This window comes from Nannospalax galili, unplaced genomic scaffold (genome assembly GCF_000622305.1).
Source record: "Nannospalax galili isolate Female #2095 unplaced genomic scaffold, S.galili_v1.0 scaffold84, whole genome shotgun sequence".
Taxonomy (NCBI): Eukaryota; Metazoa; Chordata; class Mammalia; order Rodentia; family Spalacidae; genus Nannospalax; species Nannospalax galili.
In genome coordinates, this window is record NW_008352272.1 from 750161 (window position 1) to 777538 (window position 27378).

At 39.7% G+C, this 27378-nt stretch overlaps 1 protein-coding gene across 3 annotated transcripts in view; it reads right to left on the bottom strand.

The window, feature by feature from the left end:
* The window catches only part of Tnrc6a (trinucleotide repeat containing adaptor 6A), a 208528-nt gene that overhangs the window by 33063 nt on the left and 148087 nt on the right, over window positions 1-27378 (bottom strand). For all 3 annotated transcript variants that reach the window (XM_008849205.3, XM_008849202.2, XM_008849204.3), the window contains exons 4-5: window positions 26118-26139; window positions 7645-8055 (exon numbers count right to left, since the gene is read on the bottom strand). In XM_008849205.3, the coding sequence (XP_008847427.1) occupies window positions 7645-8055; window positions 26118-26139 (433 nt within the window). The remainder of the gene's footprint in view (window positions 1-7644; window positions 8056-26117; window positions 26140-27378) is intronic.

Below are 27378 nucleotides of genomic sequence, written 5' to 3' on the forward strand. Positions count from 1 at the left end.
CTTATATGACCATAGACAGGATCTTCTTTCTGTCTGTTCCTTAGTTTTCTCATCTAGATAGTAGGAACAGTAATAGTACTAATCTTGTATGACTGCTACAAGAATTAAATGACTAACAGCATCAAAAGAAGAAGAAGGGAGAAGAAGAAAGAAAAGAAAAGGGAAAGAGAAAGAGAGAAAGAGAGAAAGGAAGAAAGAAGCAAGCGCTGGACAGTTAAAACAAAACTAACCGAATTAAAAATAAAAGTATGAAATACCCAAAGCACTCCCATTGTAGTAGGAAAGGCAAAACACCTGTCAGCACCACCACTGTCCAACCCTGTGCCCAAGAACTGCCCGGTAAACTACAGCTCAAAGAAAGAGAAAAAACAGCAAGGAGATACAAAGATCAACATAATAAAAAACCAATCATTTTGGGCTAGGGATGTAGTTCAGTAATTGGATGTGGCAGTACATGCCTGTGATCCCAGCACTCAGAAGGTGGAGGCAGGAAGATCAAAAGTTTAAGGTCATCCTCAGCTACACAGTAAGCTAGCAGCCAGTCTAAGGTACACAGTACATCCCCCACCCCATCAAGAAAGAAAAAAAAAAAGAGGAAAATTACTAGGAAAAAACAATTATTTTTCTATACATCAGGAATAAATATGGGGGAGGAGATCTTAATCTTCAGTAGCCATAAAACAACTTAGTGCACTTACATACATGTACACAATACACTCATACACATAAAAAATAATATTTTTTTTTTTTTTTGGTCTTTTTGAGACAGGGTCTCCCTGTAGACCCAGCTGGCCTGGAACTCACTATGTAGACCAGGCTGGCCTCGAACTCACAGAGATCCGCCAAGCTCTGCCTCCCAAGTGCTGGGATTAAAGGTGTACACCACCATGCCTGGAGAATAAAATATTTTTTAAAAATACTAAAAAGTTCTATATACTAACTCTTCCTCTGGCCCACAGAAGACAACCTGATTACAGAAACTCATTCCTGGATGGGAAGCTGCAGCAATGCTCTGAGCTTATTTTGATCATAAGAAATTAAGTTAGAGTAGTATGATAAAAAGTGATGTAGATACTCAAGCATACAAATAAAATAACTGCCCCCAAATCCCAAGCAGAGACGTTTATGAAGGGCAACTGCTGCCACACAATCAACGGACATGCATGGAGGGACTTTATGACCACTACACTTCAACAAAAAAGATCAGTCCTACAGGTATGCCAAAGGTCAGCACTTTAAATTCAAAGGGGAAAAAAGAATATTCAGTACTTGGAAAACATATTTTAAGATGGGTGTGGAAACACAAGCCTTAATCCCAGCACTTGGGAAGCAGAGGCAGGCGGATCTCTTGTGAGTTCAAGGCCAGCCTGGTCTAGTGAGTTACAGGACAGCTAGGGCTCAGGGAGACCCTGTCTCAAAAAGACCCAACAATCAATCAATCAATCAACCAACTAATCAATCAATCAATCAATCAATCAATCAATCAATCAATAACTAAATATAACTTTCAAGGAATGTTTGGTTATAAAAAAAAAAAGTTGCTTAAGAAGAAATATAAAGCCGGGCATAGTGGCACATGCCTTTAATCCCAGGACTTGGGAGGTAGAAGCAGGCAGATCTTTGCGAGTTCAAGGCCAGCCTGGTCTACATAGTGAGTTCCAGGACAGCTGGGGCTACAGGGAGACCCTGTCTCAAAAAGACAAAAAAGAAAGAAAGAAAGAAAGAAAGAAAGAAAGAAAGAAAGAAAGAAAGAAAGAAAGAAAGAAAGAAAGAAAGAAAGAAAGAAAGAAAGAAAGAAAGAAAGAAAGAAAGAAAGAAAGAAAGAAAGAAAGAAAGAAAGAAAGAAAGAAAGAAAGAAAGAAAGAAAGAGAAAAAATGATGGGGAAAAGATGATTCCTCAGTAATCACAGCTAACTGGTTCAGCCAAAGGCTATTTCAGATGGAAAAGAAGTCCAATAACATATGTCTCCTTTCAGACAAGGAAGCCAAATCCCATTATTCAAAAGACATGGAGGACAGGCACACCATTAAGTAGCATTAAGTAGAATATTGTCATAAATTTTTTCCCAATACATTAGGAAGGGGGCATTATTGAGTAAAATGCAACTTTGTATATACTGCGGAGCTACAAGCAAAAAAAGATTTAGATGGTTCCAAGTTACATAGAAAGATGTGAAATCCAAAATGCCGTAGGCTTCCTGTTCCCGTACATTACCACAGGAGGTGGGAGGAGCTCTGGGACTCAGAAAGGTTCTTCAGGGACACAGCCAGAACTGGTGATAAGAAACAACACTCTCAGAATGAACTGAGACAGAAGGAAATTCATTTTTCTCTTACAAAGACTTTACATACACAGCCTTAAAGACTTTAAGTCTCACCAGGAGAAGAACTTCAAAAGTAAATAATACTTGGGGTTTCCAGGTTTCTGCTGAGCCTGAAATGTAAAAATGCTCGTGTGCTCTCTGCCTCTCTCTCATCAGCAAATGTTTTTGTTCCAATTAATAAAAATTTTCATGGTCAAGATGGTCTGTGGAAACTACTCAATTCTGCTAAGGTAGCTTGAAAGCAGTCTCACACAATGTGTAAATCAGGGTGGTACAGAAAAAGCTACTGAATACACTTGTAGGGGTGGTGCTCCTGACCAGATGTTGACCACCTCAACCACAGCAACTGGCAGCAAGAGGGAGAGAAGAAGACAGGCGTCCTTAAGTTCAAAACAAGCACAGCATGGTAAACCAATGATATGAGCAGGGGAGAAGTTAATGATTTCAATGATTCCTATGGGTTATTACATCAACTGGGCACCAATTTTGAAAAGGAAGTGGTAGGCGCTTACATTTGGATATTAAAGGAGCCTACTAATACCAACTGTGGAGTCCAGAAGACATGACTGCTGAAACCTGGGAGATATGAAACAGGATCACACAAAGATTAAAATCTGAGAGCTGGTCCAATACAAAGGAGGAGCAGAGAGAGAAGCACAAGAACCGGTGACAGAGGCGAGGAGGGAAAAAGCGTCAAGGAGGAGGAGCTGGTTTGGGAGAAACAACAACAAAACTCTAATTAGAAGACTTTGGGGAAGACAAAAACAAAAGAACCTTACAATTAAAATATTTTTAATGGTTTGAATCTGACATCCTGATGACCAGTGACTTTGGTCAGTGACCAAGAGTGAGATTACAAGGGACTAACGCAGTATGTGGCAGAGAGAAAGCACAGGCTTTAAGAACTCTCTAAAATATATTCCTTTAACTCTTTAAAAGCGGGAGGATAGAAATTCTCTAAGAGCCTCAAGAATATGGGGCTTAGAAAGATTCAAATCATGCAGAGACTTAAGAGTACACACACAGACCAAGGGGAAGGTGCAAACTGAGTGCTGGAGGAACAAGTTATGGAAAACACAAATGCCAGAGCCAGGTGCAGAGACGGCACTTCAACATCTAAACAGCTTTAGAAATCTTCATCTTTTTTAAAAACCCTCCCAATTCTTGGTCAATGTCCTAGCACATCCTCAAAAAATTAAAAACAAAAAAACAAAGGGCAGGGGATATTTCAGATACAGGTAAGTCTATAAAGATGCTTATGCTCACACTTCAATTAAATACATTGCAGTAGAACACAGCAGACTCCTCAGCATCCTTCTCTAGCATGTATCTCTCCCTTTTCCCAGTGGACAAATAAAATCACACACACTGTCTCATTAAATAAAATGGGGAAGGGGAGGCAGGCTCTCACTATGTAGCCCTAGCTGGCCTTAAATGCTCTGTGTAGACCAGGCTGGCCTCATACTCAGAGATCTACCTTCCTGCGCCTCCCAACTGCTGGGATTAAAGGTGTGGATCACCACGCACAGCTACAGTTTATTTAATTCATAGTTAAATAATATGGTACTGTTTTATATGCTTGATACTTTATATAAGTGGATCATGCCATGAATAAACAAAAAAATCTTGGGATGCCCAGCAGAACTATGACCATGAACTATTAGAAACCACTGCTGAATTGTCCCTGCTCTTGTGTAGAAGGGGGATAATAATGTCATGGTTGGAGAGTGCTGTGAGGCCTGCCTCTTTACTTTCAAATTATACAGCTAATGAAACTGTGGGTCTATGTGAGAAAAAGAAAAATACAGTAAGGGAACTCTGTGAATAAAGATAAGATTACGTCAATCACTGGGTAGTGGAAGGGATACAAGCACTTGCTGGTCTGCCTTTTTAACTTTTCTGTATGGAAAAGTAAGGCGGATGAAAAGGGTAAGATTACAGCATTTTGGCCCATTAAGAGTTAAATGTTTCATCACTCTTGCAAGTGTTCTTGGTGTCTCTAAAGACTCCCAACTCAGGATTATTTGGACTAGGTTTCTAAGAAGTCAATTACAAAAAAAGAAGCCTTAAACATCAATTAAAACCACCAATTAATGGGTTTATTATTGTCTCTTATCATGTATGTGTGTGGTATGAATGTTGACACATGTGTACCATGTCAGAAGACAATTTTGTGGATCCAGTTTTCTCCTACCAGTGTTACATGGGTTCTGAGGACTGAACCCCAGCCATGAGGCTTTCAGAGCCATCTTGCTGGCCTCCAACAATCAATGGTTGAAGCAAGGTCAGAAAATGGCAGGCCAGGGTTCAGCACATTTCATCTAGTTTGACCAGTACTGCACAGGGTCCAAGTTTAAGAAGAGCACAAAAATCTGTTTAACACAATTCCCATAATAAGTCCTTTTCATTATTTACATCACTACCTGCTAGCTTCTATGGGTAACTTGGGGTTTCTGATTTATAAAATACCTGATTTCACCAAGGCATTCACCTCACTCTTTGTACAGAATATAGTAGGATAATGGAAGCATCTTCCCTTCATCATAAAAATTCTACTTCTTTGTCTCTGAGCTACTTACTGATCATGCCATTTACACTGTCCAATGCACTGTCTTCACAGACTAGTCAACTACTTCCTTATCTATGAAGCGAGAGTAACTTCCCTCAGTGTGGGGCCATGGTACACACCCAATGCAGAAGAATCCCAAACTACCATACCCACCATTGCTAGTTCTGCAAGAGCCAGTCAGATCTGATTCCTGTAAAACCTCCTCTGGGTCCGACTCCCCATGGTCTATTTCACTGCCAAAGTTTCGATTATCATTGCAGAACCACACAAAGATACATTAACATAAGCACGTGAAGTATGGTAGCAAGAAGAGAGTCACAATACTCAAGACAAAAATACCATCTGGTTCTTCAGAGTGCCTTGACTTCATGGTCTGTGTTAGCTAGTGGCTTTGGGATTTAGTGACTTAAAATTAACACAGTACCCTGCTTGAGTTCTTTTAGAAACAGGCAGGGTGTGTGTCCTCCTTGGGACTTTTTTGAAGGCTTCTTCCTACGCTCACAACCATCGGAATGTACAAAACTTAATTCTTCTGACCCACACCCATATTGTATGTGTATGTGTGTATGTGTGTGTGTGTGTGTGTGTGCATGATTACATGTATACACATGGGAATGTGTACATGTGCATATGTGTGTGTGGAGGACAGAGGCTGATGTTGGATGTCTTCTACATTATTTCTTCAGACAGACTCGCTCATCAAACTTAGAGATCACCAATTTAGCTAGAGTGGCTAGCCAGCAAGCCCCAGTGATCCTCCTGCCTCAGGCTTCCTAGTGCTGGGGTTACAGATGCATACTGCTAGGCCTAGCTTTTTTCTTTGATATGGATGACAGGGATCTGAACACAGGTTCTCATGCTACATAACAAACTCTCCACAGTCCCCATACACATTTTTGAGAAACAAAGTTTTTAACTTTTTTTTTCTATTTAAAAAATAGCTTTGTGGGGCTGGAGAGATGGCTCAGAGGTTAAGAACACTGGTTGTTCTTGCAGAAGACCCGAGTTCAAATCCCAGCACCCACATGGCAGCTAATAACTGTCCATAACTCCAGTTCCAGGGGATCCGACAGCCTCTTCTGTCCTCCAAGGGCATTGCATGACACAAAATGCTTGACACAGGTGCACTTATCTACATGCAGGCAACACACACATACACATAGAATAAAAATATTTTTTTTCTTCTCCCAAATTTTCTTAATACTTAAAATTTTCTAAATACGTCACTTAATAGCTTTTCTTTTCTTTCGTCTTTTGAGATCAGGTCTCCCTGCAGTCCCAGCTCGCCTGGAATGCACTATGTACACTTGAGCTCAGAGATCTGCCTGCCTCTGCCTCGTGAGTGCTGGGATTGAAGGACTACCATGCCTAGAATCCACTGTTGGTTTTCTTAATTATCATACCACCTCCCCTTGTTTCCTAGTAGGTACTCAACATTTGTTGGCTAGTAATCTCTCCTAAGATTTTAGCTACAGACTGCTTATGCTGATGGTAAACAATACATTTTCTTCCAATCTGGCTTCCCAAATGAAATTCAACTTTTTAACTGCCTATAACCTGGCTTTAGATATAATAGTAAACAAACTCTTTTTGAAAAGTATAGGTCTTTCTATAAATGTTAGAGGTAAGACATCTAAACATTCAGCATCTAAACATTAGGTATTAAGCTGATTGCTTTAATATGTCACATAAATTAGACTTCAAAGCACCTTATAGGGTTGGTTATAGTTATAGGTTATCACTGTCTATACTGTGGATTAAGAGGGTCCTGTGAATTAAGTCTCTTTGTTAACCTCACAGGTATCAAGTGGCTAGGAACAGAGGAAATATGAACTCAGGATGACAAATCTGTATCCTTTCTAGTAACAATGTGTTGCTCTAAGAACCCAGGCTAGAAAACTCACATCACTGTCTTCTTTGTCCTTACCTGTCACATTCAATACACTTCCGAATCACATCACGATCGTTATATGAGCATAGTTTTAGAGTCATACAGAATTTGTGAATGAAATATGTTAGTACTTGTAAAATATCATAATATACTATAATACACCAAGCGGTTGTTGTTTTTTTGTTTGTTTGTTTGTTTGTTTGTTTTAAAGATGAGGTCTCACTGTGCAGCCAGCCCTGGCTGGCCTCCAACATGCTATGTAGCCAAGACTGGCCTCGAACTCAAGAGATCTGCCTGTCTCTGCCTCCAGAGTATTATGATTGAAAATGTGCACCACTACGCCCAGCTACAACCGCTATACATAAAGAACATAAAGGCAGCAAGTGCGTAACTACCTGTGACTATCAGGGAGTAGAGACAGAACTGTCCTGTTATGATGCTGCTGAGGGTTAAATGTACATAGCAAGCAAATGAGTTGGAATGTGGAGAGCTCAATTTTAAGTGTAAGCTTCTTGCTAAAATAGGACCTAAAGACAGACTAAAGTAATTAAAATATTCGTTTAATCCCAGAACTTGGGAGGCAGAGGCAGGCGGCTCTCTGTGAGTTCCAGGCCAGCCTGGTCACATAGTGAGTTCCAGGCCAGTTGGGGTTATAGGGAGACCCTGTCTCAAAAAGACCAAAGGAAAAATAAAAGTAGGATGGGCAGGTAACTGATAGGAAAAGATTCTCCAATCAAAACTCCCTAAGTAGGATTCTTAAATTAAAGCCTAGCTCCTGCTAAATACAAATACAACACCAAAGAGCTATGCATTATAAACTTGCTACACTGCTAGGTCTCATAAGAAATACCTTTTCTCACCTGACTGGTTTTTGCTGTTCTGCACCTCTCCGTTATTTTGTGGCTGTTGATTTGTTACAACACTGCTTTCTGACTGGCTGTTTAACACCTTAACAGCAGATCCAAGGTTTGCTGCTATGACAGGAAAATGCTGACCCCTCTTTAGAAGCTGTTTGTGTTCCTGGTGGCGAAATCGTGGAGGTACTTCCCGAGGATACCGTGGCAAGGCCTGAGGCTGCTGTTGCTGCTGCTGTTGTTGCTCCTCCTGCTCCTGCTGCTGCTGCAGCTGCTGCTGTGGCTGTGGTTGCTGCTGCTGTTGATTGTTGGCTGTAGCTCGCTTGGCATTATTATTAGTGCTGGTTGGTGTGGAAGTGCCGTTATTAGAGTTGGCAGGCTGAGGCTGGCTTACACTGGGCTTTATCTGTTCTGGCACTAATCTCAACAAAAGAAAAGGGGTGGAAATATTAGTCAATGAAGTGTACCTCCATAGTAAGCCATCTAATTCAAAGGCACTATAAAGAAGTCTTAGCGAACAGAAGCTTTAAGTGTCAGGGCTATCCTCATTCAAAGGCTCAAGTTTTCTGAAGAGACATCACTGCCAGGAGTCACTTCTACTGACCAGCTGCTACTGAAGGGTCCACAAGGATGGAGACCCTGACCTTCCTTGACCAGGATGACACTCATGCACATCTTCTCTTTCCCATATTACACTCTGGTCAGAGGAAAAACTACTCATTACATAACCACGGACTTCAGAATGACCAAAAGAACAAAAAGTCAAATTTACTGACTCCTAGGGGAATCTTCAATTCTCTTTTTATTTCGCTCCATTTTAAGTGTTTGAGTCATACTTTTTTTGTCTGAAAGATGATTTTATTTTGTAACTCAAGTTACCCCAAAACTCATTATGTAACTCAGACTGGCCTTAAACTTGCAACCCTCCTGCCTCATCCTAAGTGCTAGGAGTATAAGTGAGTACCACCATGCCTGGCTTGGACTCTATTACAAATACTTAGAAGACAAGAAGGGTAGAAAACCCTTCATTTCTTTACAAAAAAGGCAAAGCTAGTAATTTTTTCCACAGCTGAATATAATATCTGAATCAAATATAAGTCCAGAACATGGAAGTAAAAATGCAGGTAACAGAGTGAAGCTTGTGAGACAAATCGAAAGTGAAGAAATAATCTGGACAAGGCCGTAGACAGATCTGAGAGGTAACCACTTCTCTAGTGTATAAGAAACAGAAATTGGGGCTGCAGAGCTGGGTCAGCAGTTAAGAGCACTGACTACTTTTGCAGAGGACCAGGGTTCAGTTCTCCACACGTACATGATGGCTAACAACTGTCTGTAACTCCAGTTCCAAGGGATCTAACCTCCACCAGCAATGCACAAAGAAGTACTTACATATATGCAAACAATACACTCATACACATAAAAATAAATACATAAATAAAAGAATCAAAAATTGGTAAGTCAATGTGACTACACAAAGTGAACCTAAGTACATAACCTGATATAAGTACTTTATATTCACAAAGATATACTCAAGCTCTAAAACATCAACCAGCATGATTATCTCAGCTTTGGTGCCAGATGGACCTATGTTTCAATTTTCGCCCTACCTTTACTAAGATCTGTGTCTTTAGGCAAATTGTATGAACCCAAATGAACCTGTGGGTCAAGCACCTTGAGCTATCCTAATGTCAAAGGCTTAAACGTATGTAAGTAGTGGCTGTTCATTACTGACTGGCACAATACCACCTTGTACATTTGCAATAGTTGAACATGTCTGTGAAATCTTTAATCTCTCAATAGATCCCACTGCTGGACAAATAAAATAGAACTCTACAGTACTGGTGAGGGTACTGAAAAAAATTGGTGAAGTTAAGAGTTTTAGTCCTGTGCCGGGCATGGTGGCTCACGTCTTTAGTCCCAGCACTCGGGAGGCAGGCACATCTCTGTGAGTTCCAGGCCAGCTGGGCTACGGGGAGAACCTGTCTCAAAAAAGAAAAAAGGAAAAGAGCTCTAGTCCTGTAACAACACAGTCTAACCCCAAGTGGGAAATTGGTTTCTTTCTCTTCTGTACAGCAGGGATGGTCTTAGTCAATCACCCAGATAATGTAATAATATAACCACTCAATAAACAGAAGCTACTGTTGTGGTTCAAACAAGAGACTTATCAGGTGCTTCTAAGAGAATTATCAGGACTGAAACTTTGGCCACTGTGTTCTTACTGTATGTACACAGTCAGCTCCAAGTCACCTTTTACTCACAATCTAACCTCACCTTTCTCCTGTAAGCACTTCCTAGGTTTAGTCTATTATCACTCACACAGATACACTGATACTTTCTAATATATGATCATGGTGTCTTCTTTTTTTCAATGTGAGTTCAAGTTCTACAGTATTCAAGAAAATTGTAGTCCAGAAAGAATTATAGTAAAAAACTAACAAACAACTGATCTATTGCTTGGAACCCTTTTGCTCTTTTTTTTTCTTTCACATTTATGGGGCTGGAGAGCTGGCTCAGTGAAAAGCACTGGCTGCTCTTGCAGAAGACTTGGGTTCAATTCCCAGTATCCACATGGCAGCTAACAATCATTCATGACTCCAGTTCCAGGGGATCCACTGTCCTCTTATGACTTCCATTGGCACTGCCTACAAGGGTGTACTTATATACATGCAAGCAATACCCTCATACACACAAAATAAAAATAATAATAAAATATTTTTTAAACTATATTTATTTAGTGTACTTTCTTAAAAATTTTAAGAATATTTTCTCCTAAACCAGGTGTGGTGGCACACACCTTCAATCCCAGCACTTGGGAGGCAGAGGCAAGCAGATCTCTGAGAGTTGAAGGGCAGCCTGGTCTACATAGCAAGCTCCAAGTCAGCTGATGCTACAGGGAGACAAAAAAAGACCAAAAAAAAAGAAAAAAAAATGTCTAACATAATGCTCTCCATATGTAACAATGATGTATATTCCTAGCCTGTCTTACAAAGTGAGAAGGAAAGATTAGTGATTAAAAATATATTTTAGGGCCAGCAAGATGGCCCAGCTAGTAAAGAGGCTTGGCACCAAGTGGGATGACCTACACTCAATACCCAAAATCTACATAGAGAGAACCAACTCCCACAAGTTATCTTCTGACCTCCATGTACGTGCATACATAAATAAAATGAGTGCAATATTAAAAAACTTCAAACATTTCATGAGAACAAGATATTAGAATATTCTAAAGTACCTCCAAAATGAAAAGATTAACTTGGTTTTTACATGCTTAGTACTATATTCAGCACAGTATCTGCACATGAATGTAAATTTAAGGTGGCAGAGTTAGCTGCTGCTCCTAGAATAGAGGGTTTGTTATTACCGAAAAGCTTAAATATTCTTTTAAAAAGAAAATACTACAGCTGGCACGGTATGAGTTCAAAGCCAACTTGGTCTACATACCTATAGACCAAAAAACCCCAACCAACCAAATAAAAAAAAAAAAAAAAAAAAAAAAAGTGCCCTGACCCACTGTAACATTCTGCCAGTCCCAGAACCAAATTTTAAAGTGAATTTAAAAGTGAACCAACAGGTTTGATTACATTTAAAAACAACACAACAACAACAACAACAAAAATGCTAACAAACAAAAAGCCCTAATTAATATTTCTTAATGAAAACTGGAAAAAGAAATACTTTTCTAAAAATTATGCTGGAGCTGGGAGTGTGACTCAGTTAGCAGAGTGCTTGCCTAGCATGCATAAAGCCCTGGGTTTGATCTCTAGCACACATAAACCGGTCATGGCGGCACATGTTTGTAAATCCCAGCAGCTAAGGGCAGGAAATCAGAAGTACAAGGTCATCAGCAGGTACATACCAAGTTCAGCTAAACAGCAAACCAGTTTGGGACAAGAGACCCCTGTTCTCAAAATAACAAAAAATAAAACAAAAATAAAAACTAGATCAAGCTTATACTTAACTTTATAGCTAATGTGAAAATCTAGGAAAGACTAGGGACAGGACATGTAAGCAGGCGAGTGGATTAGCAGGAAGAAACAGACATTTTATGAACATACCCCATCAGGTCTGGGTCATTTCACTTATCAATACCATTGTATTTTTTTAAATTGTGTGCCTTGTACTACAGCATATGTTTGTTTGTTTGTTTGTTTATACTGTCTTTTTGAGACAGGGTCTCACTGTAGCCCCAGCTGGCCTAAATCTCACAATCCACCTGTCTCTACCTCCCGAGTACTGGGATGAAAGGACTGCTTTAAAGAAACGTGTATCTCTACAGTTTTATGGTTGCAGAGCATAGTAAAAGATAGACTACCAATATAACATTAACATAAGTCACAAAGTTAATAACCATGGCTGAGTGTGGTAGCGTACACCTATATCCTAACACCTGGGAGTTGGAGGCAGAAGGATGAGTTCTAGTCATCTTCAGTTAAAGTTCAAGGCCAACCTGGGCTATGGGAGACTTTGTATCAAAACAAAACCTCAGGAATCAAACAGCAAGAACACAAAGAAGGTAAGCTACTCAGAATAAAAAAAAGACAGTTTACACTAGGCGTGGTGGTGCATGCCTTTAATCCCAGCACTTGGGAGGCAGAGGCAGGCAGATCTCTGTGAGTTCAAGTCCAGCCTGGTCTACATAGAGAGTTCCAGGACAGCTGGGGCTACAGGGAGACCCTGTCTCAAAAAGGCCAAAGAGAGAGAGAGAGAGAGAGAGAGAGAGAGAGAGCTTTCAAACCCAGACATTCTAGAAAGACAAGGAAATACTATGTACAACCTACAGCAATAAAACAACTAAGCTCTCTCTGTAAAGGGGAAGATGGTAAACATTTTGGCTTTGTGAATACAACCTCTTACAACTATTCAGTTCTACCACTGCAGCACAAAGCAGTCATCAAGTAAACCAATGTGCTCCATAAAATTTCATGTGCAGAATCAGGCAGTGGGTTGTATTTGACCTATAGGCTGTAGTTTTCCAGTCCCTGCTCTATAAAATGCCCAGTATATGATAGTTTTGCTGATATTTTACTGTTTATTGGTGAACATGTCGTCCTTAAGAGGGTTTTTTTTTTTTTAAAACTCAAATTCAGTAAGTTTTCTTCATAACCCATTTGAAATTATTCCTGATAAAATGATAAAATAGATTTAAAAATATGTAATTTACCAAAACAGACTCATAGAAAAACAGACGGTCCTACAGTACAACAGGTCATCAAAGAGGTCTTCCAAAAATTAGCCCTCTAAAAAACAGCATGCTCAACAGCCAACCAAGGTGACTGAAAAGTAAACACACACCCACTCATACCAGGGTGGTGGGTACATAAGGAATTAAAAAAAAACAAACAAACAAAAAAAAACAAAAAAACCCACACCGAATAGTGAACACCCCTTTATACTTCTTTTCTCTCTCTTTTTCTTTATTGAGACAGGGTCTCCCTATACCCCAGCTGACCTGGAACTCACTACGTAAAGCAGGATGGCCTCAATCTCAGAGATCCACCTGCCTCTGCCTCTGCCTCTTGAATGCTGCAATTAAAGGTGTGAGCCACTACACCATACTTTCTTTAGACTATTAAAAACTGAGAACTCTGACCAACAGTTTTATGTTTCTGTGGCTTCCATCTATAGATATTACTAACATAAAACCACTCTTACAAGCAAAATGAATGAGGTATATGGCCCTTCTTTTACTTCTGGGGTGGTGTGTTTTTGAGACATGGTCTCCCTGTAGCCCCACCTGGCCTGGAACTCGATATGTAGACCAGGCTGGCCTCGAACTCACAGAGATCCACCTGCCACTGCTGGGATTAAAGGCATGGACTACCATGCCCAACAAGACATTCAAGTTTTGAGTTCTGTGGAGATAGCCTGGCTATCCTTTACGTTTTCACACACAATTTTAAGGATCGGGTTAACACAAAACAGGCTGATTTTCACATACGCTTCTGCATCTAATCTGCCCTCATATTCCTCCTCACATAAGCCTTGGATGATTCTACTATATACTCATGAGAATATGAGTAAAAAGAACAAAGTTTTCATCTTATTATGAAGAATTTTGACCTTACAGATCTCAAGGGAATTTTACAGAGCCTCCCTTTTAATTTTGAACACCATCCTATAGAATATCCGTGTACACAATGTAACTGAATATATAGCTCTCTAATTAAAAATAGCCTGGACTAAAACCAAAGATTTAGGATCAACATACAGGCAGAAAAAGAAGTTCTAAGAGTTATGAGAACACTGGAGCTTACGGATCAGGGAGAAGAGCAGAAAAGGTTAAAAACAAGTCAAGCCAAAAAAGGCAAGGGGCAAGGAACTCCTCCCTTAGTAAATTCCAAGTTCTCTAGACCTAGTCAAGCACCCCCTTGTCAAAATCCATATGAATCCCATGTTCCCCACTGCTGTGATTTAGGCATCCACCAATTTACTCTATAAAAATCTACTAGGTCTCAATGGCTCAGGTCTTGAAACCTGGCCCACTTACTCTGACCCACCCAATTCCATATCTCCCTAAATGGATCATCTGCCTGCCCTGTCATCTCTACCATAAAACTTCCTTTAGAATTGATCTAATTCACTGGCATGACTCCACTCTACCAACTGTCCATATATTGCTACTCCCATATATAATTCCTTCTCTTCCACAGCACCAAATATTTGTATATCTCAAAACGAGTTGTCATGGTCTTTCAAGCAATTTCTATTGCTTGAAATACCCTGATACCTTTCTTGAAAATCTGCCCATCAAACCTAGAAAACAATCCCAATTCCTTTCAGAGTCATTAAGTCTTAAAAGTATTTTTAGGACCAATAACTTAGCTTTCCTCCACAAAGACAACTCCTTAGAAACCCTTCTGGTGCATACATATGCGCTAGTTTGTGAGTTCTCTTTGAATTTACACCTGGTTCTTAGTGCCAAGTACAGCAAATGCTCAAGATCCAACAATTCTTAAGTGTCAGCATATACGAGGATGACTGAATCCACAAAGCACCATGAAACAGCATTGAGAATGAAACCCTGTAGGTATCAACTGCCAAGAGATGGAGTAACTGGGGCAACAATGGCTCAGCAGTTAAGAGCTCTTGCCAAGGACCAGGGTTTGGTTCTTAGCACCCACATGGCAGCTAACAACTGTCAGTAACTCTAGTTCCAAGGGATCCAACGCCCCCTTCTGGCTTCTCTGGGTGCTGTACCACCACATAGTGCATTTCCATATATGCAGGCAAACACTCATACCCATAAAATAAAAAATACATTAAATAGTCTTCTTTTTTTAAAAAAAGAGATGGAATACTTAAGATCCAGGAAAGAGGAAGAAAGAATGATCAAGAGAAAGATGATGATGGTTAGTTTACTCTTTGTTATGTGCTGTATATATCAGTCTCTGCTCATAAAAATTCTAGAGCCTGCAGAGGCAGGCGGATCTCTATGAGTTCAAGGTCAGCCTGGTCTCCAGAGTAAATCCAGACCAGCTAGGGCTACAGAAGACCCTGTCTCAAAAAGAACAACAAAAAAAATTCTAGAGCCATATTAGAGAACAAGATGAGTTCAATCAATATGACAATAACATAAAAAGCATGGAAATGTTCTGTAATTAGCCCTTTTAGGGGTGCTCAAAAATACTATACAAGAATTTCATTCACTAGTAAAAATGATATTTTGGGGGGGGGTCACACTGTTACTCAATTCATCTATTTCACAGTTTAAAGGAAACAAGCAAAATATGAACTGGTCAAGAAATTTTAAAACAAAGAACAGAAACTCTCATTTGGGCTGGACAGGTACCACATGCCTTCAATCCCAGTACTCTGGAGGCAGAGGCAGGCAGATATCTGTGATCTGGTCTACATAGGGAATTTGAGGTCAGTCCAGTGCTGCATAGTGAGACCCTGTTTAAAAAAAAAAAATGAAAAAGAAAACAGAGAGGTGAAAAAAAAGAAAATCTATTCACTTAAAAGAATTTTAACCAGCAGGGCACGGTGGCGCACACCTTTAATCCCAGCACTCGGGAGGCAGAGGCAGGCGGATCTTTGTGAGCTCCTTTGTGAGTTCGAAGCCATCTGGGACTACAAGGAGACCCTATCTCAAAAAGACAGAAAAACAAAGAATTTGAAGCAGGATTTTCCTAAACTGTGCCCAGAATCAAGATTTTCCTCAGTGAAACAACTGATTCAATAATACCATTAAATTATTAAGTTCATTTTAAGTTTTACAAGTAGTATAATCTTTCTTATGTAGAATATATTCTGTATATCTCAAACTGCTCAAAAAATGCATCATAAGTATGTTCAAGTGAAAAATTAAGGAGAAAAGACAATATTCAGCTCTAAATCTTCTAAATGAAATTTTATTTTCTCAATCTTAACCTTTTCTAATTTTTATTTATTTTGTGAATAAAATATACTAATATGCTTCCTGCATTATTTCAATTCCTCCTCCAACTCCTCCCATGTCTAAGTCTTTAACACTTGTAAATGTTAATCAACAAATTCTAGAAATAAAAGAGCTTCACTTTCACTTTTTGCTAGCTAAGAGTCATCTCTATCACCAACCTCAAAACATCAATTTCCATGTCTTGGTACCTCAAGCTCTTACATTATCCCTAACCATCAACCACTTGGCTTTGCACAATACTTTTCCTATTAGCTATATTGTAAATTGTACAGTACACAAATACCATGCTGACACATACTGTCACGTCAAGAGAATGTTATAAAATTGACCTCTGGAAATTAAAAACCACATAAATTTGCTTCTGAATGATTACAGGGCCTAAAAAGTTAAAAACTATAGGTCAAAAATATCATTTAGCAAACACAAAATATAGGGTGCTTTTTCAGACATTCAGCAAACTTTAAATAGAACTATGAATTCTAACCTCAACTGGGGAAAAATTAAGTATTACAAATGGCTCTTTGAAGACACTGGGCATGAATGCTCCTCAGAAAATGTTTTTTCCAAGGCAATGTGCCCATTTCCGCCACTACCCTTTGACACCATTCTAAAGGGGAAAGAGAAGGGGTGACTGTCACATAGGAGCAACAATCAAGGAGTCTCCTATTTTTTTATTTGGATTGAAAAAAATTTTCCCTTTCTCGAACAAATGAAATTAAGCAATAGCAACAAAGCCATTTATTTCTGCTTAGGAATTTAGGTTTTCAACAATTATAAAATAAAAACAAGGTGTGGTAGCCCAACCTGTAATCTCAGCACTCAGGAGGAAGGGCCAAGAGAATCAGGTGTTTTAAGACCAGCGTCAACTACTCCATAAGCAAGTCTGAGGTTCATAATTTGGGTTATCAGAGACCATGTCTCTAAAATTGGTATTTAAAATCAAAATCGTAAGACAAAATTTCTGGCTGTCAAATAACTATGTTGAATTCTAAATGCCTGCTGGTTAAAAAAGTGTTGACAGGCTGGCAGGTATGGTGGTGCATGCCTTTAGTCCCAGCACTCAGAGGCAGAGGCAGGCAGATATCTCTGTGAGTTCCAAAACAGCTGGGGCTACAGGGAGACCTTCTCAAAAAGACAAAAAAGACCAAAAAAAAAAAAAAGAAAATTTTTGATGGACCTGGGTCAGCTAAATCCTTGGTCAGAGAGGCTACTTTCTGCAGTGGATGGCTGTCCATGAAGCAAAGCATAACTAATCAAAGTGCTAAGAAACTGAGTGTCCAGCTCTCAAGTGAGATATCCAATTAACCCCTTCACCACCAAGGCTCAGAAAAACAGCAGAAGAGGAGGCTGAAAGAACGGTAGAGCCAGAGGACAGGAGGAGTGCTGTGAATATGAAACACTGTCTTCTAAACATGACACGGCCATCACAATCATGAACTCACAGCAGCTGTGGTTAGGTATGGCACAAGATCAAGACAGCCAAAAATCCCAGCTAGATGATCTCTAGCTTCCACCCCTTACTGGGGGAATAGTTGTTAGGGAAGAGAGAATCATTCCTTTTAAGACTATGGCCACTGATAAAATTTTCATGTTGGAACATAAAAATGTGAATGGCCCCACACCCATGCACATACGTGCAATAGTAACTGGACTCAGAGGGCTATCAAATAATCATGAAGTTGGGAAGGGTGACATGGAAGGAAACAAGAGAGAGTTAGAGGGGGGAAATGATGGTTAGAGACAAGGTATTTTATTGTATACATGTATGAAATGCTCAAAAATAAAAATTTCCTTTAAATTTTTATTTTTAAATTATTTTAAATTATATGTATGTGTGGGTATCTATGTGCACATGTGTGCATTTAGAGGTCACAGGCACTGTATCCCCCTGGAGCTGGAGCTACAGGCAGTTGTTGAGCTGACATGGGTACTAGAAATTGAACTTGGGTCCTCTGCAAGAACTGCCAGTGTTCTTAACCACTGAGCCATCTCTCCAGTCCCCAACACTGCACTTTTTAAAGACTATGGGACTTTGAAAGGCAGCTGAGTAAGCCAGAGGAAGCAAACCAATAAGCAGCCTTCTTCCGTAGTTTCTGCTTTACTGCCTGCTTCTGGTTTCCTGCTCTGACCTCCCTCAATGTTGGACTGTAACCTAGAAGTGTCAGTTAAATAAAACTTTCCCTCCCCAAGTTGGTTTGGGGTATTGTTTTATCACAGCAACAGCAACAGAACGCAAACTCTAATTTCCTCATATCCTTGAGAAGGCCAGTGAAGGAAAGAAGCCACCTAGCTGAACAACGCAAAGGGTAGTTCTACTCAATTAAATAGAGTTTATAAATCAAGTTTATTTAAAACAGAGAAAAACACTGTACTGGTGTAAACATCACTGTCTTAATCATTAATAAGAATGTATACACTTAACCTGTGTAATGGACATTCCCTGTCCTGCACTAACTTCAGTCAGTTCTAAAATGCTGAATGCACAAAGCAGCAGCCTAGCTTTAAACTGGCATGTCTTAAGATACAATGCTAGAGGGGCTGGAGAGGTGGCTCAGCAGTTAAGAGCATTGACTGTACTTGAAGAAGACACAAGTTCAAATCCTAGCACTCAGATGGCGGCTAACAACCATCCATAACTCCAGTTCCAGAGGCTCCAACACCCTCTTCTGACCTCCACAGACACTGCAGAACACAGGTGTACTTAAACATACAATCCTAGAATTTTTACTGAGGATAAATAGTTTTAAGGTGCTAGGAGTCGGTCTAGAAAATAAGAGTTTCTTGTCAATCCACTAAATCTTGTTAATTCTATTTGTAGATTTTAAAACTAATATACAATATGGAAAACTGTATTTTTATACAGGCATAAGTCTTAATATTACTGCTGAAAAGTCCCTAAGAAAAAATACCAAACAGGAAGATACCACAATCATTTCAAACCAGAAACCAAATCAAAATAAATGTTAAACTGAATTCCATTAGTTTTAACCTACCTCCCAAATTCTAAAGAATAGCTTTGCTCCCTCAAGGGACTCTATGTTCCTATCCAACACCCCATCCAGCTTACCAAAATAAAAGGAAACAGCAGATCTGTCTTGAGAGTTATCCAGATCTAGAGCATGGAACGGAACATGTGACCTTTTCTAAGCTGCCTGACTAGTCAAATACAGGATGAACAATGTTCCTGATCTTTTCCTTTCCTTTTTTTCCTCCCTGTAGCCCCAGATGGCCTTGAACGCACAGAGACCTGCCTGCCTCCTCCTCCCAAGTGCTGGGATAAAAGGCATGTGCCACCATATCCAGCTTCCTTTCCTTTTTTTTGAAGACAGGTTCTTCCTGTAGCCCCCAGCTGGCCAAGGTCTCACTAGGTAGAACAGACTGGCCTTGACTTTACAGAGATCCACCTTTCTTGGCCTCCCGAGTGCTGGCATTAAAGGCAAGCACCACCATCCACCATATCTGACAATACAGTGTTTCTTTTTCTTTCTTTTTTTTGGTTTTTTTGAGACCTGTAGCCCCAGCTGGCCTCGAACTCTCTATGTAGACCAAGCTGGCTTGAACTCACAGAGATTGATTTGCCTCCACCTCCTGAGTGCTGGGATTAAAAGCATGTGCCACCATGCCTGGCTAATTTGGTATTTCTTAAACATTTGATTAGCCTCTCTGTGGAATCTTGTTCAAATTTAAGATTCAGAAGAGAGAGATGATCAAAGATCTACTTTTCACCTAAGGGGCAGGCACACTCTATAGAAGAAAAGGACAGACTGACTGCCCTTTGATCTGGCTCCCTAAGTAACACAACTCTCCTATGGCCATCACTAAATCTGCTTAACTGTAACTGTTAAAAGAAGATTCAGCTTCACAGTTATCCTTTTCAGAGTCTGTGTTTTGAAACATGTTTTGAAAAAGGGTCCACAGGCCTGAGGCGAGTCTGTTCTAGAAGACAGCAAAGCCTAGAGAGCTCTGGCTTCATTTGTGACTCAAAAGTAAGTAAAAAGACAGTTTCTAAAAATTCAGCTAGAAGTTAACAGCAGAATGCATCCAGTATCTCAAATACATTTAATTACAAAATTTCAAAGAAAGGTTCTAGAAATTATGTTGAAAGGTACTATTAGAAGGTAACAAGATTACTTAAGAAATACAGGTAAGCACGCCTTTAATCCCAGTATTCAGGAGGATCTTTGTGAGTTCAAGGCCAGCCTGGTCTACATAGTTGAGTTCCAGGCCAGCTGGGGCTACAGGGAGACCCTGTCTCAAAAAGACCAAAAAAAAAAAAAAGATACAAATTTCTCTAAATCTGGATAAACAGTAGGTTATCTTAGCATCAAAATAAGCCAAACAAAATTTTATTAATTTTAGACAAAATTGTGCTCTATTTTTGAAAATACATATATATTACAAATTAAAAGGATTCATCCTCTTTCCCCTCCCATATCCCTCACCATCCCCCTTGTATGAAGAAAAGAGGAATGCACTGTTTTAGTTCAACTGGGCCTAACTTACTTGGAAGCATTCAACATAGTCACTGAGGTTTAGAACTAGAGTCCAAGCTAATGGTGTAAAAGCTATCTGACACTGCTGTTTTCCGAGCTTGCCTCTGCAGCACATTCTGTGTAGATACCCATGGGCTAAATTCAGATTTTCCTGTCGGGTAGCTCATCCTCAGAAATGACTCCAGGCCCAGCTTGGCTTCCGATACACGAAGCTGCTGCTTTTCACAGCCACATCCCACATCTCAGACTAAAGTCTGTAATATGGGAAATACTTGTAACAAATATCAATCAGTTGAAAACTAGTAAGTTTATAGAGTGAGCTCATGTTAAACTGCTACAGAAGCTCGAAGCTAAACAGGCAAACAAAGAATGGGCAATTCATTGTAATAATTGAATACAGAATTGTACCTTACAAGTAAATATTAGTCAATGCAAGAAAATGCCAATCTCGACCTAAAAATTTAAAGATTTATTACTTTATTACTTATGTATATGTGTATCCAAGGGTGGCTACAGAGACCATTGATTGGTTCACCTGGAGTTGGAGTTACAGGTGGTGGGCGCTAGGTCAAAAGCAGCAAGCACTCAATATCTGAGCCAACTCTGCAGTCCCCCTTAACCAACCAATTTTAAAAGATGAAACAGTCTCATGTCTTAAGGCAGAGGCACTGCACTATGATTCAGCCTTACTAGGTTGGAGTCTACTTTAATGGAGGAAAAAGCAAATCACCACCTGGTGAGTGGAACCCTGAAGCTGCTGCAGAAGCTGATACCGCGCTGTTTTCAAAAAGCTGGAAGGTAACCAAGATACCGCGAACCCAAAAACTGCAAAAACTTTAAGTGGTGGAAACTTCAATTTGCTCTGTATCAACTGGATGCCACACAATGTGTCTGTTATCCCTCATCTTCAAGACTCTACATACCTGAAGGATTATTTCCATTTTACAGATGAGGTGACTAAAGCTAAGAAGAGAGCTGCTCATGGAAAATATCTAATACATAGTTGAGTTAAAATGTAAAATTAAATGTGATCCCCATACAAATGTTCTTTCTAGTATACAACATTAATTTTCATCTTAATTTTAAATTTAGAGTAAAGTCAAACTCTCTAACAGGGACATGGTTAATAATGAATAACCTTACATGTGGAATTTAAAATAGTAATAATGAGAAAAAAATACAAAGAAACAGAGCACACTAGGGGTTATAGCTCCAGCTAGAAGGTAAAGTGCTTGCTTACTTAGCACACATTAGACCCTGTTTGAAATCTCCAGTACTGTCAAAACAAAACAAAAACCTGAAATCACACAGAGAATAGATCAGTTTACACAGGGGTAGAGATGAGAGGGAATGTATAGGCTCAAGGGCATAAAGTAAACAGTTATTCAAGCTGAGTAAGTCTTGAGACCTAACATACATCACTAGGACTCTAAAAACAAAAAAGAAACAAAAACCCGTATTGTACAATAGAAAACAGCACAGAAGGCAAAGTAAAGCTCTCTTGCTAACAAAAATCAAAGCAAAAAAAGAAAAGATAATTATTTGTGGTGATGGATGCGTATGTCAGTTTCCTCATGAGTAGAGTTCATTTTACTTTGCATATAAAAACAATACTGTGGAGGCCGGACGTAGTGGCCCACACCTTTAATATCCCAGCACTTGGGAGGCAGAGGCAGGCGGGTCTCTGTGAGTTCGAGGCCAGCCTGGTCTACATAGTGAGTTCCAGGGCAGCTGGGGCTATAGAGAGACCCTGTCTCAAAAGGACCAAAAAACAAAAACCAAAAAAAAACACCCAATACTGTGGTGAGCCAAACCTGCCCCTCAATGCTCCAGTTTGTAATTTCTACTTAGTGTGAACCCAAAACCAAAATATTACAGACACACAGCATAAAAATAAAATATATGTTTGTGAATAAATTAAATGTGGCCAATTATGAAGAAAGCTGCCAATAAAGCAAGGATGAAGTGAGACAGAAAGCGAGCAGCATGCTGCATCTTCAGTGATTTTCACAGTCAGTTTAGAATTCTCAGAGTCGTAGATCCGAAAACAAGATGTATTTTAAGCAAGGAAGTAAAAGGAGGTACGAGCAGTAGGCACTCAAAGATCACACTAAATAAATACACATGGATCAACCAACAACTCAAGATAGGATATAAGCAAGGGCCCCAAATTAGGGTGTTATAAAGCTCTAAAGAACTGAAGAGGAGAGACCAAAAGCAGTTGGAGCAACCTACTTAGAAGCAAGGCTTTCAGCAAGATGAGGACAGCCTTGCTCAAGACCAAGAAGGAAAACCAGAAATGAACAGCAGAGAGAAACAAAAGCTCCAGAAAGTAGAAAGAAATGGTGGGGAACAACTTGATTAGAGCATGAACGGACAGATTAAAGGGAGCTTGGAAACCAGAAGCCTTTAGTTTTGGAAAAAACTAGAGGGCAATTTTGCATTTTTGTTCAGGTTAGTGGTGTAAGGACAGATGAAGCTTTAAGACAGTTAATCTGGCACTGTGTACTCTGCACCATAGCAACTGTCTTATAACTAATTCCAAGTTACAATCTCACCTTCAACTCCTCTTTCGACCTCATCAGCTACCAATCCTGTCAATTATACCTGATGTCCCGGTAACTGCCTCTTTACCCTTTATTCCCTCTCCCCCCAACCACCTCCCACCCCATCTTGCTTCTCTTGGTGATACTAGAAACTACTGGCAAAGATATTGGTGAAGCACGGCTCATGGCCATGGCACTCCATATGCAAACACCTTTGCTGGCTGGCTGGCTCCCGCTCCCTTAGGTACCACATCCTCAGACCCCCACAGCTTCTAGACCTGTATTTTGTCACTCCCCTCAATATTCCTACACTGCAAACAAAAGCTACATTTTCATTCTCTGTTCTTGTCCATCTGTCTCCTTGGTCTAGAATGTATTTCTCTTAGCACCTTCAAAATTTCCACTTTCCTTCAAAATTTCCATGTATAGTGGCTAATAGTTTCTTTTGTTTGTGGTTTTTTTTTTTTGGTCTTTTTGAGACTGGGTCTCCTGTAGTCCCAGCTGTCCTGGAACTCACTATGCAGACCAGGCTGGCCTTGAACTCACAGAGGTCGCCTGCCTCTGTCTGCCTCCCAAGCACTGGGATTAAAGGCATGCACCACCACACCCGGTTAATAGTTTCTTTTAAAAAGAGAAAAAAGGGGCTGGAGAGATGGCTCAGCAGTTAAGAGCACTGACTGCTCCTACAGAGGACCCAGGTTCGATTCCCAGCACCCACAGGGTAGCTACAAACTGTCCTTAACTCCAGTTTCAGGGGAATCCGAAGCCCTCTTCTGACCTCCGCGGCACTGCAGGACACGGGTGCACTCACAAAACACGCAGGCAATATGCTCATTCACATTAAAAAAAAAAAAAAAAAAGTAAATAATAAATAAATAAAATAAAGGGAAAAAAGCAGGGCACGGTGGGCCTACAATTTCAGCACTCCAGAGGCAGGAAGACTTCAAGTTCCAGGCTAACCTGGGATATATATAAGACCCTGTCTCAAAACAAACCAAAGTAAATAAACGATGCCACTCCTTTGCTTGAGTTTTTCACTAGTGGCTCCTGTCTGTAAAAGTCCAAGTTCCTCAGTGTGTATACACATGATTGCATAGCATATATACACATACTTGTGTACAAACAGTATTTAAGGCTTGCTTTGATCTGACCCTCATGTCTCTTCAGCCTCAACTCTCTCCACTTGCCATGTGTTTATAAGGCTCTGGGACTACTGCCACTGCATGAACGTTTTTTCTTCTTCTATGATTTGAACTATGCCAATCTTGACTGCATCTCATCCTCTGGCTGTTAAAAACCTTAAAGACACCTAATCTAAAGGAGTTTTCCTTAATTCTTGTTAGGTGAAGCACCAGTCTTCTGTGATCAAAGGCAATTTAATATGATTCAGAAGCAAAATCACACTGTATTTATACTGTGTCTAAGTGTGTCTCTAATTGCCATTCTGTAACAGGGGTCCTAAAGATTGCATTTTTTAAATTTAATTTGTTTTTGTTTCTTCTGAGACAGGGTGTCTCTGTAGCCCCACCTGGCCAGAACTTGACCAGGCTGGCCTCAATCTGACAGAGATCCACCTGCCTCTGCCTCCCCAGTACTGGGATTAAAGGTGTGTGTGCCACCACACTCAGTTCTTTTTTATAATGTGTGCAAGAATACACATATGTGCCTATGTGTATGTCCATGTGGAGCTCAGAGAACAACCTTGGGTGTCAGTTTCTCAGGAATGTCATCCGTGTCCTTTTAGACAGGGTCTCTCACTGGCCTACAGCTCACTAATTAGGCTGAACTGGCTAACCATGAAGCCCCGGGTATCCTCCTGTGCTCATCTCCCAGCAGTGGAATTATAGAGACACACCACCACTTCTAGCATTTTTACATGGGTTCTTGTGGTTGAACTCTGGTCCTCATGCTTTCAAGACAAGCGCTTCTTCGACTGACCTACCTCCCCAGCCCAAAATTAGAATTTCCCCAGAAAATGCCAGGTCAGGTGAAGACAGGGTCATGGGAGCTCTCAAGCCAGAGGAAGGACTATCTCCTTTCCTAAGTAAAAGACTTATCACCTAGATCTGATAACTTACAACTAAAACTACACATGCAAATTTTGGGGCTTTTATTGCATTTTTTCTATCAATTGTAGCACTACTATGAGTGTGACAGAGAAAGATTCTCTCCATTTCTGGCCCAAACTGTAAGTAAATTCATTTTATTTTTCATTCACCAGTTCCTGTCTCTCAGTGTTTTGGCAGAGCAGTAAAACCTTAGGATCTGGTAACAACTCTGTCAGGTAAAACAGAAGCTTTATCTGTTCTTACATTTACATGGTAGCATTTAACAGATTCCACCTTAACTAAAGCAGATATAATAAACATAGTGAATGCATACACTATTAAGATGTAGAGAACATACTTCTAACTCCACTAAAACCTAAAATTTGGAATACTGAGCCAAACAAGTTCACCCTCTAAGGCTGTATAACTTTTACTATCAAGTAGTCAAGGACTGGGAAGGTAAAGGACTCCTGATTCAGGATTTAGGAAGATTTGAGCTCAGGTTTCTTTCTCACTCTAAGGTCCTTAGCCTGGGGTGGAGCCCGGGAGACCACAGGGTCAGCCATCTATCATTTAAAAGGGGTAGTACCCACTATCATGCCTTTATGAACAGGAGAACACAACAGAGAACAAGGAGCAAAGCAGGCAGAACCCCAAAGGGTAGTGTCAGGCCCAAAAGGTAGCCCCATATAAGAGGTTAAGATGGAAAGCTGGAGGGAAGGGATGGTCATCCAAAGACTCAAATAAGAGAGCATGTTGGGAAGTGGGGTTCATCAGGGGAGACAGCTTTAAGGTCTATTCTAGAAGTGGTAATATATACCATGATAAACCATAAAACTCCAAAGGATGACTCCAAAGTGATCTCACTCAACAAGTCTGTTCCCACCCTGGTTTCTTTTACACACTTCTCCCCCATTCTAGAGGTAAATAAAAAATATACGTAAATGACCTTGCTTTAATGAAAGGAGAAGAAAAATAGCTTTAAACAACGTACCTTTGATTTTTTGTTCAGTGGCCTAAAATGAAAACAAACAAACAAAGAACAATGTAAATATGAAACTGAAAGAAATGGACCGCTATGACAAAAATGCTCATATTAGTTATATAAGACATTTACATTTCTGTTAAAGGAATTATCATTTAGATGAACTATGCAGGAAAGGATATGCAAAGCATGCTTTCCCACAGATGTGCCCCATTGTTCTGATACTTTGTTCATTAATAGAATTTTTGTAACATTGTAGACATAAAGTATAGATGTATGACAGTATATAATTTTTTAAATGGGAGTTGCACTTTTCTCATCAGTTAGGTTAAAAATAATTTTTATGTAATTGTCACCTTTGTATCTAATAGGTTTTCAATAAATTTTGCATGTCACAATCAAAGATGAATAAATTTTCCATGAGAAAAGGTATATTCATTTTGAACAAATTTGTAATTAAGCTGCTATTATATAGTTAATACAGTCAACTTTCCAGTATTGGTAAAGTGGGGAAAAATTCCAAACTAACCAGTCAATTCTGACAAATCATTAAAACCATCAGAAGCTGAACTGACATGAACGCTCCTTTCCAAGCCTATACCTATTTTCCCCTAGTCTTCTGACACCACAACTGAGAGGGGCAGGAAGGTGTGGCAGGCTTGACTTGAGGTCACCAACTGTAAGGGTTCTGAAAAGAACTGTAAAGGGACCAGTGGGAAAGGCACCAAGCAAAACTCACCTTCTCATCAAAATCAACTGACTTGAAAGTAAAAGACTCAAGAACATTCAGGCTAACCAGGAAAGACTGAGTTATTAGTAACTAAGTAATAAGGAATGATTTCTAAATAAGATAAAGCTTTACTTAACTGCCCCAGGGCATGACAATTCATTTAGCTTTGTCAAATAAAATTTAGCTACTGAAAGTTCCATTTTTAATTATATCATTATAAATACATAGGTAAAAATTACAGCAATTACTCTACTACTGACACCACATCCAATGTTTCTCTTTCACTGTGCTGCTTTGCCCAGTTTTAGAGCAGTAGAGATATATAAAATAATGGAGGCTTATCTTTTAGTCTGTGGATCAAAATTTAAAAAGAAAAACAGTGATGGAAGGACAATGCCGAAAGACCTGTCAACAATTCTGACAATACTTCATTTGGGGGAGAAGTCATTTTTAAAATCTGACTATGGGAAATAAACAATTTTTTAGAGAACACTTTAGTAAGAACACTATTAAGCATAAGTGTCATGGCAAGAAAGTAAT